The sequence below is a fragment of the Arachis hypogaea genome, chromosome 1 (genome assembly GCF_003086295.3).
Source record: "Arachis hypogaea cultivar Tifrunner chromosome 1, arahy.Tifrunner.gnm2.J5K5, whole genome shotgun sequence".
Classification (NCBI taxonomy): Eukaryota; Viridiplantae; Streptophyta; class Magnoliopsida; order Fabales; family Fabaceae; genus Arachis; species Arachis hypogaea.
The window spans coordinates 6,678,485-6,696,932 of NC_092036.1; the positions used below are offsets into that span (position 1 = coordinate 6,678,485).

At 34.6% G+C, this 18,448-nt stretch overlaps 1 protein-coding gene and 1 long non-coding RNA gene across 3 annotated transcripts; one reads left to right on the forward strand and one right to left on the reverse strand.

Moving 5' to 3' along the window:
- Nucleotides 1-106: 106 nt before the first annotated feature.
- LOC112792679 (ubiquitin-activating enzyme E1 1) lies at nucleotides 107-12,482 on the reverse strand. Of its 2 annotated transcripts, none has more exons than XM_025836005.3 (7): nucleotides 12,028-12,482; nucleotides 11,134-11,504; nucleotides 9,226-9,443; nucleotides 7,950-8,744; nucleotides 6,668-7,536; nucleotides 6,115-6,547; nucleotides 107-846 (listed from the first exon to the last, which is right to left on the reverse strand). In XM_025836005.3, the coding sequence occupies exons 2-7, from the start codon at nucleotides 11,489-11,491 to the stop codon at nucleotides 250-252; spliced, it is 3,270 nt and encodes a 1,089-aa protein (XP_025691790.1). In that variant the 5' UTR covers nucleotides 11,492-11,504; nucleotides 12,028-12,482; the 3' UTR covers nucleotides 107-249. The 2 variants fall into 2 exon arrangements, with proteins under 2 accessions (XP_025691790.1, XP_029152993.1); XM_029297160.2 differs by having other exon boundaries at nucleotides 11,134-11,507; nucleotides 12,028-12,479.
- A 1,344-nt stretch (nucleotides 12,483-13,826) lies between these two features.
- On the forward strand, nucleotides 13,827-16,875 carry LOC140184532 (uncharacterized). The gene is made up of 2 exons (XR_011881558.1): nucleotides 13,827-15,896; nucleotides 16,127-16,875. It is a non-coding gene; the product is annotated as an uncharacterized lncRNA (long non-coding RNA).
- Nucleotides 16,876-18,448: the final 1,573 nt, after the last annotated feature.

An 18,448-nucleotide genomic window follows, 5' to 3' on the forward strand; every position in this document is an offset into this window, starting at 1 on the left:
AGGGAGCAAAGCAAGGGACTATCCTATATTTTAGTTGTCCAAATTCTTTCCCTGTAAAATGAGACAGCACCACCCAAAACTTTGGAAGAGTCTGCTCAAAGTAAACAATAAATCTAGCTAGCAATGGAAGTGTATTTCAATTCATGTATGAACCGTGGTATGGTCTACAAATGTTGTGTCCACTATAAATATGGAACACTAGTGTCATGTCTTTTCCTTACCCTAAGTCTACTGATAAGATGCAAGTACCTAACGGAAATAAACGGATACCAGGGGGATGTCAATATCATTACCATCATCATCATCACAGGCCACCACGACATCAACGTGGCTACGGTATGGCGGAATCTCCAACCTGGCCACATCCCTTGCCAGATCTGCTACTTTTCTATCCATTCGGTCTTTGAACTTGTTGAAGATACTATTATAGAGCATGCAACTCCCACATGAAATACTATATGCATTTAATCCCTTCGCCTTGAGCCAATGAAGGAGCTCCCTGAGGGTAGGATTCTCGTTTAGAACCCATCTGTCCCAAATTGTCCAGTTCATATCCTGATGCTTCATAACCTTTGGAGGAACTGGCTCAGCCATTGAAAACAGAGGCAGAGCTAGGTTAGCAAATGTGTTTCTGTAATCTTCCACTTTGTGTCTTCCATCCAAGACTTTGTAAAGCTCCAAGCAGACAAGACCAGTAGCCATAGCAGTTGAGGTTGCAATTGCGGGAATGATCCGTCCGGCGATGAACTTGGCTTTCAGCTTGTCAACCTCGGGAATGCTGTAATTCCGTGCCCTCATATTGGCAAGCCCAGCTATAACATCCATATGGTAGTTTGTATCATCATCCTGCAATTTTAGATCAGAATTTGGTTAGTTAATACCGATTCTAAGCAACCGCAAACTCAAACCTCCACCTCCTATTCACCAATATATGAAACCATAAAATTTAAAAAGCACAACATCCACTTGCTCGAAACATATTTTTCATCGATTTAAATGACAATTTAGAGAATCAAGTATATTATTGTTGACTAGATCAAATCAAAATCAGATTCCTAATTCCTTTCATGAATCTTTTATGTAAATATAATTAATTATAAATCTTTTCTTTTTTTGGTTTAGCTTAATTTTAAAGATTTTATGATTAGAAATCTTTCCTTTATTTTAGACTAGTATTTTTCCCTTGTTTCCTATTTTATAGTTATTTCTATTTCTGTAATTCCTCTATAAAGAGGTTGATTCCGTGTACATCTTATAAAACAATATATTCAAACACTTCAACTTGGTATCAGAGCAGGATCTCTGCACTGTGCCTCTGATTTATAACTATAGCTGACAATTCCTCCGTCATTAATCCTGAATAGAAGGAGAACACCACTCCTACTCCATCAGATTTATAATCTGAGCAATGAGTACTAGTTAGTGGTGACTCCCATTCAGTTCAGATCACCACATTTCGACCCAATGGGTCAAACTACCTTAGGTGGTCTCAATCAGTTCAGATGTATATCCATGGAAGAGGGAAGATTGGATATCTCACCGGTAAGTGAAGCCAGCCTAACATCACTGACCTACAATATAATGTGTGGGATACCGAAAATTCCATGGTGATGACATGGCTAGTAAACTCAATGGAGGAGGATATCAGTAGTAACTACATGTACTATACCACTGCCAAAGAATTGTAGGATAGTGTCGAGGAGATGTACTCTGATCTTGGGAATAAATCCCAGATTTATGAACTTACTCTAAAAGCTAGAGAAATTCAACAAGGGAGTGACAATGTCACCAAATATTTCCACACATTGAAACGGGTGTGGCGGGATCTTGACCACTTCAATAACTATAAGTGGAATTCAGCCGCTGATGCCAAACACCACCAACAAATAGTGGAAGAAGGAAGGATATTCCAATTTCTTGCAGGCCTCAACGTGGAGTTAGATGAAGTTCGTGGCAGAATTATTGGAAGAACAATCCTACCCTCAATTGGAGAAGTATTTGCTGAAGTTAGAAGAGAGGAAACTCGTAGAGCTGTGATGATGGGAAAGAAAAGACTGAATAGACTTCTTTGGAGTCTAGTGCACTCTTAGTGGCACCTGCTGCACTTAAAAGTTCATCAAATCAGAAGCATCCCTCCAATCTTTGGTGTGACCACTACAATAAACCTCGTCACACCCGAGAAACCTGCTGGAAGATTCATGGAAAACCAGCATATCTTAAAGGCAGCAAACCTGGTCCCAAAATACGCTCTACCCCAACTGCTCACGAGGCTGAAAAATAATCATTGAGCAAGGAACAGATTGAGCAGCTCATAAGGTTGTTAAATTCCAGTTCTGTGTCTAGTACTCCTAGTGGTTCTTTGGCTCAAAGAGGTATTTTAGTATTCATATGTCCCTTAACTGCACCTCAAACTTGAATGCACCATGGATTGTAGATTTAGGTGCATCTAACCATACGACCAGCCTCTCCCCTTTATTTAAAACTTATTCTCCTTACTTTGAAAATGAGAAAATTAGAGTTGCTGATGGTAGTTTTTCATTTATTGCTGAAAAAGGTACAATTAAACTGTCCAAAAACATTGACCTAACAAATGTCCTACATGTACCAAAGCTTTCTTGTAATCTCCTCTCTATTAGTAAAATCTGCAAAGATTCCAATTGTGTTGTGACATTCTGACACTCATGGTATTTTTTAGGACCAGACCTCGGGGAAGATGATTGACAGTGCTAAGATAATGGATGGGCTTTATTATTTTGAGGATATTTCGGAGGATAAAATAGCTCAAGGATTTAGTGGTATAAGTTTTATGCCTATAAAGGACCAAATAATGCTCTAGCACAATAGAATAGGACAGCCTAGTTTTTCATATCTCAAACATTTGTTTCCAAGTTTGTTTAAGAATATTGATTCTTCTTTACTTAAATGTGAAAGTTGTATTCATTCAAAGAGCCATAGAGCTCCTTATTACTCTCAACCTTATCATGCATATAAACCTTTCCACTTGATTCATAATGATATATGGGTCCATCGAAAATAACTCCTCAATTTGGAAAAAATGATTTGTAACTTTTATCGATGACCACACACGACTATGTTGGATCTATCTCATGCATGAAAAATTTGAGGTTTCGAAAATTTTTTAGTATTTTTCAACAATAGTAGAAACACAATTTGACACAAAAATTTCAATATTAAGAAGTGATAATGGCACTAAATACTTTAATAGAACTCTTGGTGAATTTCTTCAAAAAAAAGGTCAATCTACATGTCCCAATACATTCCAACAAAATGGCATTGCTGAAAGGAAGAATAAATATCTTCTTGAAGTAGCACGTGCCACTATGTTTAAGGGTAATGTTAAAAAGTATTTATAGGGAGATGCTGTCCTATCAGCAGCCTATCTCATAATCGAATGCCCACACGTGTGTTAAATTACTGCACACCATTGGATACTTTCAAAAAGAATTTTTTTAACATGTAGGTTGCATTCTGACTTACCTTTAAAAGTATTTGGTTGCACTGTATTTTAAAATACACCTTCATATCGAAGTAAACTTAATCCAAGGGAAGACATATGCATTTTTATTGGCTATTCCCCAAGTCAAAAGGGTTATAAATGTTTCAATCCACACACCAAAAAATTTTATGTAAACATGGATGTTACTTTTTTGGAACATGAAACCTTTTCTCAGAAAAATTCTCTTCAAAGGGAGAGTCTAAGGGAAGAAAATTTTTTGCATAAACCTTTACCCACTCCTATTTTACATATTGAGGATACAACTTTCACTAATCAAGTAAATTCTAAAACAATTGCAAAACAAGATGTGAAAACCAATTCTGAAATTGTGCCAGAATTGGTTGGAATCCAAACAGGAAAAGAAATACCACAATCAAAAAAGGAGCTTCGGTATTATGTTCGGAAATATCCCAAGAAGACTAGAGACCAGCCCATCATCTCTGTACTAGCCCAATCTAAAAACCCGAAAGACGTCCCAACTGTAGTACTTCAGGAACTTCCAAGTAAATCTGAAATTGTCACTTCTAATAATAACTTGTCAATAGCCCTTAGGAAAGAAACCAGAACCTACACCAAGAAGGTACTCAAAACCAGCACCAACCATCCTATTTCCAATTATGTCTCTTACCAAAATCTCTCTCAAAAACATCAAGCTTTTACTTCTAAAATTACAAATCCGTTTGGGCCTAGGAACATAGAGAAAGCACTAGATGATCCCAACTAGAAATTAGCAGTGATGGAAGAGTGGCATGCACTCAAGAAGAATGAAACTTGGGAGATTGTAGATCTGCCACAGAATACAAAATTAGTTGACTGCATGTGGGTTTTTACCATCACGTGCAATGCTGATGGAAGCATAGAGAGGTATAAGGCTAGGTTAGTAGCTAGGGGATATACACAATCCTATGGAATAGACTATCGAGAGACTTTTGCTCCAGTTGCCAAACTCAGCTATGTGCGGATTCTCTTATCTCTTGCTGCGAATTACAATTGGCCTTTACATCAATTGGATATAAAGAATGCCTTCCTGAATGGGGAGCTAGAGAAGAGGATGTTCATGAAACTTCCACCTGGATTTGAGACTGAACTAGGGAGGAATAAAATGTGCAAACTAAAGAAATCTCTCTATGGATTGAAACAATCCCCAAGAGCTTGGTTTGAACGAATTGGAATGGTGGTGAAGGGACTTAGTTATACTCAAAGCCAAGTTGACCATACACTTTTTTATAAACATTCAGCAGCTAATAAAGACTTGAAGGATAAGCTTGCCAAAGCATTTGAAATCAAAGAACTTGGCTCATTAAAATACTTCCTTGGAATTGAATTTGCAAAGTCTAAGGAAGGCATTTTTATGAATCAACGAAAGTACATCCTTAGATCTTTTAAAATCTTTTAAAAGAGACGGGATTTCTTGGTTGCAAAGCTGCTGAAACACATATAGAGCCTAATTTAAAATTGAAGCCAGCTGAAGCAGAAAATGTAATGGACAAAGGGAGATATCAGCGGTTGTTAGTAAGGCTAATCTATTTATCCCATACACGCCCGGATATAGCCTTTGCTGTGAGCATGGTAAGCAAATTTATGCATTCACCTGGTCAAAAACACATGGAGCTGTCCTTAGAATCCTAAGGTACTTAAAGGGGTCACCTGGGAAAGGGTTACTCTACAAAAAGCATGCACATCTTCAAGTAGAAACTTATACAAATGCGGATTGGGCTGGGAATGTCATGGATAGAAAGTCAACATCTGGGTATTGTATTTTTGTTGGCGGAAACCAGGTTAGTTGGAGGAGTAAAAAACAGAATGTTGTGGCACGAAGTAGTGCAGAAGCTGAGTTTAGAGCAGTGACTCATAGAATATGTGAAGTACTATGGGTAGAGAAAATCCTACAAGAACTAAAAGTTTCCATTTCTCCACCAATGAAGTTGTATTGTGACAACAAATCTGCAATTTCCATTTCTCATAATCCAGTGTTGCATGATAAAACTAAACATGTTAAAGTTGACAAACATTTTATCAGGAAAAAGATTGAGAGAGGACAAATTTGCATCTCATATGTTCCAATCACGGAACAAACCACGGAACAATTAGTAGATGTTCTAACTAAAGGATTACTCAAGAAGACTTTTGATAGCATAATAAGCAAGCTGTCAATGAATGATATCTCCAGGCCAGCTTGAGGGGAGTGTTGACTAAATCAAATCAAAATTAAATTTTAATTTCTTTCATGAATCTTTTATGTAAATAGAATTAATTATAAATCTTTTCCTTTTTTGGTTTAGCTTAATTTTATGGATTTTATGATTAGAAATCTTTCCTTTATTTTAGGCTAGTATTTTTCCCTTGTTTCCTACATTTTATAAAACAATATATTCAAACACTTCAACTATTATTTTTTCCACCATCATCCCATGATATCTCTCTACCAACCAAACTTTGCAAGAGCACTTAGTGAAAAGAGTTTAGATATACACATTTTTGCTATACGTGAATTCCCTGCTAATTATAAATATAGGTTTAGCAGGAGGCAAGGCTGCAAGGAGGAGCATCATGGTAAAAGTCAGATAAAGCAAGGTATTATGAAGAGGAAAAAATACCTTCTCAAATTGTATTGGTTTCATCCTGAACTCTGGTGGCAAATTTGCTCGGCACCTCTCTAACTTGATTATTATATCATCGATAACAGCTGCATCGTCTATGGAAGCAGTAGAGAGACTGGTGGCCTTCTCATCTGTCACTATATTCACATCTTTCTTAGGCTGAAAATCAGGTACTATCACTTTATCAACTGCTTCAGCCAGCTTTGTAGGGTTCTTTCCCCAGTCGGGGATTGGGATATCAAAACTCTCTGCTCGTAAAATAGCAGCTGCCATCACAAAATGTACGTGACCTGCATCAGAGGCTGAGAACTGTAGTGGATGGGGAAATCTTTTCGGTGCAGACCAGAATGGAGATCCAGTGCTGGTTTGAGCATCTTCAGGAAAAGTATATATTAACTGCTTCACCCGGTTAGCAAAATAATCTTCAAACCTGTGTGTGAACAGAAAAGATTGATGAGTGAACTCCACAGAAACACTAATATGCTAAAACACATTACTGCTAGTCTGTTAGTGAATAGAAGGAGCAAATATATGCATATAACTAACATACTTTAGACGAGCCCAAGTAATACAGTCTTCAAAAGTTTCACACTTGTCCCTGTCCAGGCACTCAAGAACACGCTCCAGGTTATCCCTTGCTTGAGCATCACCAGCATTCCTCATTGCATTAGTATATTCGTTGGGATTAGACAAATAGGCATTCACTTCAGCAGGAGTTTTTTCAAGCAAACCCTCAAACTCTGAACGGGCCCATGTCAAGCAGTGGTCAATGTTGTGTGGAAATGAGTGTACTGTACACATTGGTGCCTGTTTCTCTGGTGGATCTCTTGATGCACCATAGTTTTCCGTTAGGTGAGGAATGACCATCTGGGTATTGCATTTGGTTCCAAGAGTTCCAGACTCCAGAAGAGGCTTTTGGAAATACAAGCATCTTTGATCAACATATAATCTCGCATTGACATTGTCTAGCGCATTGATCACGACACTCAAGTTTCCCCAGAAGGCATCATGAAATACATTTTCAGTTTCACTGCTAACACGATTTTGCAGAGCAACAATATTCAATGCAGTATTTATAGATGCAGCAGCTGAAGCAGCAACCGTAGACTTCGCCTGTCCAATATTCCAATCACGGAAAAGGAACTGCCTGCTTAGGTTACTCTTCTCTATAACATCGTCATCAGTAATTGTCAGCTTCCCTTGACTTCCACAAGAAACTCCCATGAGAGCAAGATTTTTCAAAAACTCGCATCCTAAAGCACCAGATCCAACAACAAACACTTGAGAATCCTCCAATTTCTTCTGTAACTTCTGTCCAAAAACTGAAATCTGTGCATCATATCGACTACCTACTGGTCTTAAATCATCAGGATCCACTGGTTCTGTAGGAAGTGACTCAACAGAATCAAAGTAGAAAAACTGCAGAGGAAAGAAATTCAGAGATCAAAACAACAATAAATTTCAAAAAGAAGTATCATAAGCTTCTTGTTTAAAAAAAATGCTCATTTAAGAGGAAAATGACAGTGTATATTATGATTGTTGAGTCAGGTTTGATGTACTAAAGCTCCCCATTTCAAAACAATGTTAAGATATCGTGGGATCATCAGTGTGTTCAATAGGTTACTATGTTCATGCATGGCTTGCTATATTCAATAGGTACATAACACTATAAGAGAAGCAAAATGGTCAAATATGCATCAAAGCAGCAAACTGAACGTACAAAGTAAAATAAGCTTAATAAATGACAAGTATTATTAAAAAAAATGTCTTTGGACTAGGCAACATATATTTCAAAACACAAGAATATGATCAAACAATAAATACTAAGTTACCTGAAAAAGCGGATGAAACTTCCCAGAACATGCTTTGACAACCTCTTGTCCGACAATTCCACCAAACATGGCAGCCATAGGGTTCAAAACGGCCCTAGCACCAAAGGCAAAATATCGCAGAAGTTTTGGATTTATATCTTCCAATTTATCATCAGCTAAGGCGTCATTGAAATCACTAACAATGGATATAAGCTTCTGAGCATCAGAGTCTGAACCAGCAACAGGTAAGCGACCCAACTCAGAAATAAACTTATCCAAAGCCTGAAATGCTATGTGAAGAAGACGCGGGCGATCAAACTTGGAAAAATCACTCAGAAGAAAATCTCCTGGATCACTTAGTGCTGCCCTGAGTGGCTTAAAGTTCAATATCTTGGGTTGTTTGACCTGTGTGACAATACCACCTTTCTCATAACCACCATAGTTTGTAGTGTCTTCTTCAAGGGTAAATGAATATGCTCTAGCATTTTTTATCTTTCTGGGCTTTCCATCATTCAATTCTTTCATACCATGAACTTCAGAGAATACAACAAGATCTCCATCCTGAAACTCAAGCCTCTCGTCGTCAACACAAGATACTAGAGCAGGGTTGTCATTGCTGATTGATGCAACTATACCAGTATGGGGTTCCTCTCCATCAACATCGACGACAGTGAATGCAGGCCCAAAATCGCAGAATACATTGCCAAAAAGACCTCTAACTTCAGTTTTGATAAAAGCAATAGGAGGCTGATGAGTGTGGCAGAAATCATTGAACTCAATAGCTTTCTCAAGACTAATTTCAGTGAAAACAACAGCCTGCAAAATAAAATATATACAAATACTAATACATCAAAAAAAACTAGATAGAGATGCATTTATGATGGGAAATTCAAACAACAAACTTCAAATTAAATTATGCCATTATGCTGCAAATATGAATATATGATCAAGCCTGGTTTAGAATTATAAAATTGACAACAAGGACAAATCTTATGTTTGGGGGGGGGGGGGTTATTTGCATAAAGGTATTGTATCCTCGATATTCTAGCAAATAATTTGAAGCCAAAGTAAATTATTATTAGCAAATATGTGACCTAGTTTGCAGCAGGTACACTGCCTTTTCAAATTAAAACATTAAAACATCACAAACAATATTCTTCTACGAGTAAGAATTGATTTGTTACTTAATGGTTATAATCAAATCAAGACACACCAGTAGCATGAGTAAAAATAAATGCATTATGGGACATAATATGAAATTCATTCAAAGAAAGGGATAGTCACTAGAAGGGAGTACCTGAAATCTAGAAAGCTGCTCTGTTGTCAGTTCAGTTGTCAATGTTAGTACAAGCACTGCATTATTGAGCTCCTGCAACTTACTAACAGAAGCCAGCGCCCTGTTTTTTCCAATGTCATTCTCTGAAAACACAAAATTACTGGACAGATCCCATAGCTCTACAGTCCTCTCATCATGCAATGTCACAGATTTGACACCCGCAAGAATGAGATTCTTTGCTGCAGATATTAATTAGTAAAGTATGTTAGCATACAAATGATTAAATACCAAAATTTTGAACTTAGCCCAGCTGCGAAATAGAAAGTTGCAATAAAACCAATGAAACACTTCAAACTGCCCTTATGCATTAGAAGATCTATTTGGGTATACTAGTATACCGTATGAGATACTGTATAAAACATGATAGGATAGACTTATATAATACGATATTATCTTCTTAATTGTTCGGTGCAAGCAACAAAGTGAACAAGTTCATCTGTTAAAATCCCATTTTATTAATCAAAATAACAGATAAATTAATCATGTATGCCTAGCTGCCTAGGGAGATCTTTCAATGAACAAGGTCTTTATCATTCTTTTTTATTTAAAAATATAAACATATAAATAAATAAATAATAGTTACAAAAAATATATGAATAATATTCAATTACATATGCGAATAATGAATAATAGTAGTATCAATAATATTTACCTTTTTATAAAAGAACAAACAATACTTTATACATAAATTATAACCATATAATATGGGTAAATCTTAACACTATGGTAAAGTTATTGTTTAATTTACATGACTTAGAAGTTCACTAGTTCATGTTGTCCTCTATAACATTGTATATTTCATATCTTTGTCTTTTCCACATATATTATGATGAAAAGTAGAATAAAAATTCCTAAAATATATGGCAAAAATATTATGTATTTTATAATCTTTTTATATTTTAAAACATAACAATTATCAATGTAATGTTAGAGAAACAATTAATGGCATTTAATATAAACAACAATTTTATGCTAAAAATAACAAACATTTAAAAAATAATCATTCAAATCATAGTAACAAATACATAAGTAATATTAAAAATTATTATTTATCATAAATTTGATTAATTTTATAAATAAATTAAATTGTTACTCATGATTATCAATATTTAAGATAGCAGTACTAATATAGCATTTAATATCATGTTGTAACTAGCAAGGTAATTACTGTTCCAAAAGATCAAAATGTAGCTAATCAAGTTGGCCAACATTAAATAACATAAGAAAGGAGTAAAAGGACTTCAGGTAAGTTGCTGAAGAAGTGATATATCAACAATGAATCAATAAAGTATTTTACAAAAATAATAAAGAAATTATCTGAATTGATTATAAAAAATTATGAATTCAATTGCGTAAATTTTCCAACTTTGAACTGCCTTCTTAATTAGAAAAAACAACAACTGATCTGCTCTTAACTTATGATTCTGGTTCCTTTTAAAAGCTTTAATCCAACATCTAGAAATATTTACCAAAGTCAATCAACAAGAAAAGTTTGTGATAATTAAAAATAAATAAATAAAGCACTTTTTATTACGGATAATTTTCTTATGCATCACTCTTACTCGCACCTTTTGCAGCTGGAGGGATGAATCAAGGACCATTATCTAATAGCCGATCAAGGTTTTATTTTTACTATCGGCTGAAGGCATAAAGCTTCATAAAAACCATCAAATTGGAGCATATGATCCAAATTTCGTAGTCACTTAATTCTAAAGATTTAACTGTATATTCATTCAATTAAAAATCAAACTGTGTGCCTGAACACACAACAAATGCAAGGCACCTCACATAAAATATAATCAAGTTAATATTCATTTAACATTACACAGTATAATGCAATAAAATAAGACAAGTATTCAAAGCCTATACCGATCTCAACACCAAGGCCCTGCATCCCTGAGACCAACACATTGGACCCAAACAGCCTCCTCATTGTCTCACGGCCATACACAGCGAGCTGTCGGCTGTGCAGATCCTCATCAATATCCGGTGGGTTGGATTCACCCAAAGCCATAGTTGTTCGGCTGTTGCTGGTGTCGTTGTTACTACTGCTGCTACAGAAGCTACTGTTGTCTTTGTTCACTGTGGAGTCCACAGCGGTATCGGTTGGGGCAGAGGAAACTGTGTTCCGATTCTTCTTGAGGAAAACGCTGTTGTTGTTGCTGATTATGCTCTGAGTGTCTTCTTCTACAAACACTCCTTCGCAGGGTCGCTTTACACGAAGCATATAGTGCAGTAAGCTGCTGAACACGTAACGAAACTTAATCAATAGCATCATCAACAGCAAGAACAGGGACAAAAAAAAAAAGGCAGCAATCCATTAAAGAAAAGAAGGTAACGAGAATGAAACAATCAAACAAAAACAAGGACAAGAATAGCAATAATCATAGAAGACACTATTAAACAAGAAACAAAGCTCATCAACAGCAGGAACAACAAAATGCAATAATCAATCAGTACCAGAGAAGAACAATAAAAGAACAACGAAATGCAACAATCAAACACAAACAAAACTATCAATTAAAATTAACATAGTCGTCGTTCTCATCATCCTCATCATCATCGAGACGAAATAAGTAGATCAGAGCCAAAGTAAATGAAAAACAGACAAAACAATCAAAGAAATTATTAGATGCGACTATGATAAACCCTAATCCTAGCTCACGCAACACGATGCGATTTGGTTGAGCTGCAAATTGAAAAATGGTGAAGCTAATAAAGGACAAGAACGGAGGAGTGAAAATGAAAGAAGCGTGAACGCACCGATTGGAACACCTTCGTGAGAAGAAGGAAGGAAGAGAGGAGTGGTCAAATCTGATTGGTTTTCGAGAATCAGAGGGAAATGGTTATGGTTTCGATCTTTTCTTGTGATTGTGAGTGTGGTTTTGCGGGTTTATTATTCTACGAAGGTGGTCTCATTTCATTTGCGGAATTATATAGGTGAGAAAGAACAGGGGTATTTATGGATTTTCATAATAAGAGGCTGTTTGGGGTTCGGTATTTGTATGGGAGAGGTGCTACTCTCCCATTTGTACAGGCCTTCTTGCCTTCGGTCTTCTCAGAGAGAAGAGAAGTGGAAGGAGACGGACAGAGTCACAAAGAAGTGATGATCAGATAACTCAAGAGAGAATAAAGAATGAGGTGACACGTCGGCGTTTTGGCTTGACGTCGTGGTGAGATTAACGACCTTCCCCTTGGGTTATACGGTACAATACGATTCGTCTAACAAGGCGTTGTTGGGTATTACAATGTTTTTGGCAAGTATTTTTTTTTTTTATCGAAATGCTAGTTATTTATTATTATAATAATTAATAAAAATTAAATAAAATAAATTTTGATCATTTTTAATTAAATTTTTTTATTATTAAATATTTTTATTTTTTATTTATTAAAAAATTAATTTTTTTAAGACAATTGAATTATTATAAATAATTTACAATTCTTTTAAATGCTTTCAAATTAATATATAAATATTTTAAAAAAATAAATGTTTAAATCACAAAAATATCAATTGAAAAGAGAAATGTTCCACATTAAAAAAAAGTATGATGTAATTTTTGAAAAAAAATATTATTGTTCCATTCCATTATTTAGTATTTTATTGATTAAATTAACTAATAAAATAAGAGTAAATAGTTATTTTTTATCATGAAATATTTTGACACTGATAAAATTGACCATAAATAATTTAAATAAGTGTTGTGATTATAAATAATTATATTCGTTTGACAATTCTAACCAAACATTAGTTTATGAGTAGTTTTGTTAATTTTTAATTCAACATAGCTGTTGATTAATAATGTCATCTAAATATTTCTTTTTTTTTCGAAAACTGTCGTTCTTCTGCTCCTCTTCTTCTTCTCATTGAAACTCTAAGTCTCAATTCGTAAAGGTGAAATTAGATAAATTTAGAGAGAGACCATAGATAGCTTCGAAGATAGAATGTCAAGCATTTAATAATAAATTCATCAGCATCGAATGCAAATTTTAGTGTAGCTAAAAATTCACATGTGAAGAGGAAGAAGGAAAAAAAGGTCGATGGAGATGCTTTTGTAGATTGAATATGATGTTGAAAAAAGTTCTGAAGGTCGATAAATTTATTGTTTTCACAAGTAGTTTTAGTTATTAGTTTAATTTTTTTAATTTAATAATTTAATAATATATATTTTAATCTATATTTTTAAATATAAATAATTAATTAATGAACAAAATGATAAATTTTAGTGGTTCTCTAATAATTTTTTATAAATTTTTATAACTTGAATATTTAGAATTTAATTTTTGTTACTCCAAAAAAAATTTTAACATGTAGAGAACAAAAAGTTATACAAAATTCACATAACTTGAACATTAAGAAAAATTGAAAATGCCAACTAATATAATGTACATAGTTACATCAGCAACTTTCATACAGTATTCACAAGTCAATAATGAAAAGAAGAAGATAATTACTAAATGAGAGAGTCAATTTTTTATGTTAGGACAGAATTGAAGCAGCTTCTGTTTATTTTCTTCTTTTTTCCTCTCTTTTTTTAAAGGTAACAAAAGACTTTTTTCATTTTGTCAAAGAATCCATTTATCCATATCGTGTTACATTCAAAGTCTACCATGAAAAATGATCTCACTCTCATTTTGATCCTCAAAGATTTTTCTCTTGCATGAACCTTGAATTTCACCATGAAATTGTCTCAAACAGACCTCTATGTTCTATACTTTTATAACCGACCTAAATATTTTGGCTAGAAAATAGATAAATTTTATTGAAAATTTTAAAGTTTTGGGGTGGGACAAATTGTTTGATATCTGAAAACCTATTTACCCAGATTTGCTTAGGGAGTTTTATGCAAACATGCACTATTTTGAGGTTGCTATTCACTCAAATTGTCAAAGGCTGCCAAATTTTCTTAAACAAAGACACCACTGATGAAGTCTTTGATTACCCTGATGTACTTGTGAATGCCTACATCTCTGGTAAGTGGGATGATACTCTTGGTATTTCTCATCAAGATGTTCTGGCCAGCATATGTGAAAATATCTCTCTTATGAATGGTGTCACCCCATTCATAGAATCCTAGGTCCTTCCCGTGCACAGCTTTACAGTATCATCACACATATTTTGCTGCCTCAAAGTGGTTTTTACCAAAGAGTCATCCTCTGTGATTCTTTGGTTCTCTTTGCTATCATCAACAAAGAAAAAATTTCATTTGCTTACTTTATGATGCATCACATGTTTAATTACATTAAAAGTGATAAGAATGCTTCACTTCCATATGGAATATTTTTGAATTACATCTTTGAGTTTTTTGGCATTGATCTTAGCGATGAAATCATGGAAGATAAACTGTCTTATTTCAAGGGTGGTGGTGCAACAAAACAGACTAAAGAAAAATCCATAAAGGATACCAAGAAACCAATTTTTGAGGAAGATGAGAAAGAAAGTATTCCTCTTTCATCCACTGCTGGGACATTCTCATCCCATAAGCATCTTATTAATGGCATTGTCAAGGATGTTTTATAAGAATTTGTCAATCTCACAAAACAGATGATAAATTCTAGCAAACAAGTTAGGATATTGGCTCTTCAAAATGAAAATTCCTTTTGAAAATCTCAAAACTGTGTTGAGGTGTTGCTGAAATATCTTGACTCCTTGGATGATGACCAGCCACTGACAGATCAAGATGAGGATATAATTGGATCCGAGGACGAGGGATATAATGCTTAACCTATATCTTCTAATGCTGCTGAAGTTAAAAGTTTTGTTTTGTCTTCTAGATTTTATCTTGTTGACACAATACTGTTTTGCTTTTCTGGTTCTTCTTTGGATACTACTTTGAATATTAATTTTTTGGGATGATTATAATAGACTTAAATATTTAATTCTGCTATTAACAAGCTTGCTTAATTTTCTATTTTAGTATGCTTGTTGGATTGATGATTGTGCAAGTTCTTCCCTCATTGGTAATAAAAGGGGGAGAAAGAAAAATGAATTGAAAAGGGTTGCCGACTCTCTGTTTTGAATTAAAATTGGTTGCCTCTGTTTTGAACTTGTGGAAAATTGTTTGGAACTTGAGAGTTGATTAAAAGTTGGTTTCTGTCTTGATGCTTGAAGCCGCTGCTTATGACTTAATATAGTTGTGAATAATGTTTAGATCTTGTTCTTAGTTTTTTAGTTTGTGATTTTAATTAGCTCTGAATTTTTGCTTGTTTCAAGGCTAGCTGATGAGTTTTTTTAGCCTTGACATATAATCTAACAGGTTCTGTAAGATATATAGCTGTTTAAAAATTATTGGATGTTTCGCATTTGATCTATGAAAAATATGCTGGTATCAGTTTATGGAAAGCTAACATTCAGGGAGAGTTTGGAGATCAAAGGAAAAAGGGAGATTCATTACAAAGAAAACATCAAAGGGAAGTTTCTAAAAATTCTTCTCATTTTTTTTCAATTTATTTTAATAATGTTTGACATAAAGGAGGAGATTGTTGAGTTTATAAAACTAAACTATGATTAAAATAATGACTAAATATTATTAGGATAATTATCAATGTGATGGGTTTGTAAAGTGTGCAGAAATCAAATTAAATTGAACCAGGGCCAAAAAGCATGAACAAAGGCCCGACATTGATTCAGCAAGGTAATCATGCAATAACACTTGATTCAAAGGTTGAGTTTCTAAACTTTGAGAAAGAAAGAAAACAAAATGACCTAAAATTATCCAAACCCAATTCGGTGATCCATAATCAAAACTTACACTTCTGAAATTGAACTTCAATTCATTTGAATTCATTCTCACATCTATCGAACTAACAATTCTCTTCTCTCTCTTCTCTTTCTTTAACATCACATCATCTCTAAAACAAAAAGGAAAGAATGGGAAAGCTCTTAAGTTAGGGCAAAAAGAAAAACAAAAAGCTAATTCCATTCTCAAGTAAGAAGAGAAAGAAAATGGGCTACATCAAGAGGGAAGATCTCAACAGAACAGAGAATCACAAAAAAAAGATTTCCCTATTTGTGCTTCATCAAAGAATGCTAAAGAAATCAACTCTATACAAGCACCATTCTAGAAATTATGGAGAAAGTGAAGTCAATGATGTTCTACTGCTTATCAACGGTTAAGAAACAAACTTGGGGTCAAAGTAAATATGCACGGCCCAGATTCAAGAACTTGAAGAAAAAGGTTGAAAGAGAAAGGTAAGGTTTCATATCACTGATTCTGCCCTCTCTCTTCTCTGTGAACGCCGCTGCTGATTCTGATATTGAGAGAAGAAAAACCAGCATGTGCTAAAGCAAGGTTTCAAGTATAGGAAGCTTCACTCTTCTATAATAAAGGTAAACGACCAAGGATTGGGGCAAGGAGTGAGAGCACACGTTTGGGTTCCCATAGCTTTTTAAGCAGTTTATTCTTCTCCTTTAAATGTATTTCTGTTTTGTAGTCATGATTTCCATGCAAGTTGGGTTAGCACTTTGCAGTTGAAAGATAGGGTGAGTCCTAGTCAAATTCAGGTTGGGTTAGAATCTGGACTTGTCCCAGATAGAATTGGGTAGATCTTAGGGAGAATTGGTGATTGTAATTTGTTGAAAAGATAGTGAAATTTCATCATTATTGTGATGGAGACTAGATGTAGGCTACAATGCACTGGGTAGTCGAACCAGGATACATCTATGTGTCATTCTCTACTTTCTTCTCTATTTTTAGTTTTGCACTAAAGGAGACAAAATAAAAATATCTCCTGATTTCTCTGCTAAACTTCATTTCATCACTACTTTCCTTGCAAGTAACACTGTTCTGGCTCCTACCGCGTTAGGAGACAAAATCAAAGTCTTTCCTATTTTCTACTATTAGAATCGTTACAGAACACAAGGTTGGAGGCAAAATTAAAAGGACGCCAAGATTCAGCCCCCTTTTCTTAGCCGCCGATAACCATCAATTGGTATTAGAGGTTGGTCTCAAAGAGGTCAAGCTTTGCGGCTTGGAAGAAAGATTCTGATAGCTAACAACATTAGTTCCAACATAGTGGCTTATACACTGACAGAAGGATAATCCAATAACAGACCTCCATTTTTCAATGGAAAAAACTACAACTATTGGAAAGAAAGATTGAAGATCTTTATTCAATCCGTGGATTACAATCTATGGAAGATAATCATGAACAATCCTCAACGCCCTACTAAAATTGGTGCTGATGGTGTTATCACTCCCAAAATCGAAGCAGAATGGAATGAAGAAGACAAGAAAATGGTAGAACTCAATGCCAAGGCAGTCAACATGCTTAACTGTGCAATCAGTTTCGAAGAATATCGGAAGGTTTCAAGATGCAAAACAGCAAAGAAAATTTGGGATAAGCTTCAAGTCACATATGAGAGCACCACACAAGTAAAGGAGACAAGGATTGACATGTTGAGTAAAGAATATGAGATGTTCTCTATCAAGAAAGGAGAATCAATCGATGACATGTTTGAGAGGTTCTCTATCATCATTAACAGTTTAGATGCTATGGGGATTATTCATTCCAAACAAGTGTTGGTGAAAAAAATCTTGAAAAGTCTGACAAAAGAGTGGAAAACTAAGACTACTCTTATCTCTGAAAATAGTAACCTAAGTCAAATGACTTATGATGAATTGAGAAGATATTAATAATGGACAACAAATGTTCTAAAATGTTCCTAAATGCTACCCAATTTTACTGTCCATAATGGACAACGAATGAAGCTTCTTCTAGAATTTATCAATCTGTTAGATTCATCAACATCACATTCAACCTGCAAAAGCACCTCCCATTGACCTTTTTCTCCTTCTTTCTATCTCTTTGCAAGTGAGTTTTCGACGACACTGAAACTTGCATTTGATATTGGTGAATTTATCATTGAATGCTTGACATTCTCTTTTCGAAACTATCTATAGTCCCTTTACAAATTGAGACTTAAGGTTTCAATGAAAAGAAGAAGATGAGAAGAATATAAACAAAAGAACCAAAGTCTTCGAAAAGAAAAAAATGTTTGGATGATATTACTAGCCAACAGTCACGTAAGACTAAAAATTAATGAAACTACTCGTAGACTAATGTTTAATTCGAACCGTCAAATGGATATAATTATTCATGAACACAATGCTTATTTAAATTATTCATGGTCAGTTTTAACTTTTATCAATGTCTAAATTTTTTATAATAAGAAATAACTATTTAT

Coding starts and splice junctions, on each gene's coding strand:
- LOC112792679 (XM_025836005.3), bottom strand. CDS start 11,491: ATGCTTCGTGTAAAGCGACCCTGCGAAGGAGTGTTTGTAGAAGAAGAC. Junction 8,745..9,225: donor AGCAGCTTTCTAGATTTCAG/GTACTCCCTTCT, acceptor TTTATTTTGCAG/GCTGTTGTTTTCACTGAAAT. Junction 847..6,114: donor AACCAATACAATTTGAGAAG/GTATTTTTTCCT, acceptor CTAAAATTGCAG/GATGATGATACAAACTACCA.